Source organism: Pteropus alecto, unplaced genomic scaffold (genome assembly GCF_000325575.1).
Source record: "Pteropus alecto unplaced genomic scaffold, ASM32557v1 scaffold67, whole genome shotgun sequence".
Taxonomy (NCBI): domain Eukaryota; kingdom Metazoa; phylum Chordata; class Mammalia; order Chiroptera; family Pteropodidae; genus Pteropus; species Pteropus alecto.
The window spans coordinates 4060405-4061818 of NW_006441061.1; the positions used below are offsets into that span (position 1 = coordinate 4060405).

The window sequence follows — 1414 nt, forward strand, 5'->3', positions numbered from 1 at the left end:
TCCTTCCTTCCTTCCTTCCTTCCTTCCTTCCTTCCTTCCTTCCTTCCTTCCTTCCTTCCGTCCTTCCTTCCTTCCTTCCGTCCTTCCTTGATTAGATCAGTATTTATTGGTTACTTCAGCGCAGACACGCAGATAGTAGTGGGGGTGGATAGAGAGAGTCCTCAGGAAATAAGACAGAGGGAGCAGGGATGTCCTGGAGGAGGGTCACTGGAACCCTAGCCAGGACTTCATTAGGGGCTTCTGGGAAAGTGGCCTCTGGGCTGGGCCTTGAAGGAGCCACCCTGCCTCAGAAGGTCATGTGGTGTATTCACAGCTGGGGCTGGCAGACTCCAAGTTAGAGGGCCACTCCTCCAGGCAGCGCCACCGAGCCATTGAGTGTCTGCTCTGGGCAGGGCAGTGGGGGCTCGAGGGAGGGTCTGAGCAGGGTCAGGTGGCCCAAGGCAGACCCTGGCAGGGACAGCCAAAGATAGGCTCAGAGGAGAAGACTCAGCCTTCTACCGCGGTGGGGGATGGGCTGGGCTGGACCCGAGGCACCAGGATCCCGGCTCCGCCAGCTGCAGCCCTGACCTCGTCCAGCCCGGGGGGTCCAAGCCTGTGCGTCTCCCCACTCACCCACACATTTCTTGCTCCCACAGGGACCAAAACTGTGACTACTTTATCAGAACTTTTGTTCCAAGTTTCCAACCCGGCCAGTTCAGCCTGGGCAACATTAAGGGTATGCCCTGAGTGATCTGGGCCCTGGGATTGGGGTTCCTGGGGGCGGGATCCTCCCAGAGGGGACACAGACCCACCTGCACCTCCACACAGATGCTGTCCTGTAGAGGGCTGGGGGGAAAGGAGCTGCTCAGTCCTCCCAGCCAGGGCTGACCGCTCACTGTCCTCCCCACAGCTTACCCTGAAGTGCAGAGCTATACCGTGCGAGTGGTAGCCACCAACTACCGCCAGTTCGCCATGGTGTTCTTCAAGAAGGTTTCCAAAAACAAGGAGTACTTCAAGATCACCCTTTACGGTGGGTCTCCACCCACCGCATGAGGGTCCCAGCTCCTGGTCACACTCAAGGGGTGTGTGACCCCTGACCCAGACCCCGCGGTCCCCTCCAGTGCCAGCTTTGCTCTGAGCCCCAGGGAGGAGGGAGGGCTTTTCACAGACTCTCCGTGAGTAAGGGGGTCTGAGGCTCATTCATGCATTGGACAATATTTATGGAGTATCTGCCGGCCACTCACCTGCCTTCTTGACCACAGGGAGGACCAAAGAGCTGACCCCTGAGCTGAAGGAGGACTTCGTTCGCTTCTCCAAATCCCTGGGCCTCACCGATGACCACATCCTCTTCCCTGTCCCAATCGGTAATGGCCAACTGGGGAGAAGAGAAAGGGATGTGGGGACTGTCCAGGCCTGATACTGCCTTTTCAGGGAA

General features: G+C 58.3%; 1 protein-coding gene across 10 annotated transcripts in view; it reads left to right on the top strand.

The window, feature by feature from the left end:
• The window catches only part of LCN2 (lipocalin 2), a 14817-nt gene that overhangs the window by 12395 nt on the left and 1008 nt on the right, over window positions 1–1414 (top strand). For all 10 annotated transcript variants that reach the window (XM_015594086.2, XM_015594087.2, XM_015594085.2 and 7 more), the window contains 3 exons: window positions 636–715; window positions 890–1009; window positions 1242–1343. In XM_015594086.2, the coding sequence (XP_015449572.1) occupies window positions 636–715; window positions 890–1009; window positions 1242–1343 (302 nt within the window). The remainder of the gene's footprint in view (window positions 1–635; window positions 716–889; window positions 1010–1241; window positions 1344–1414) is intronic.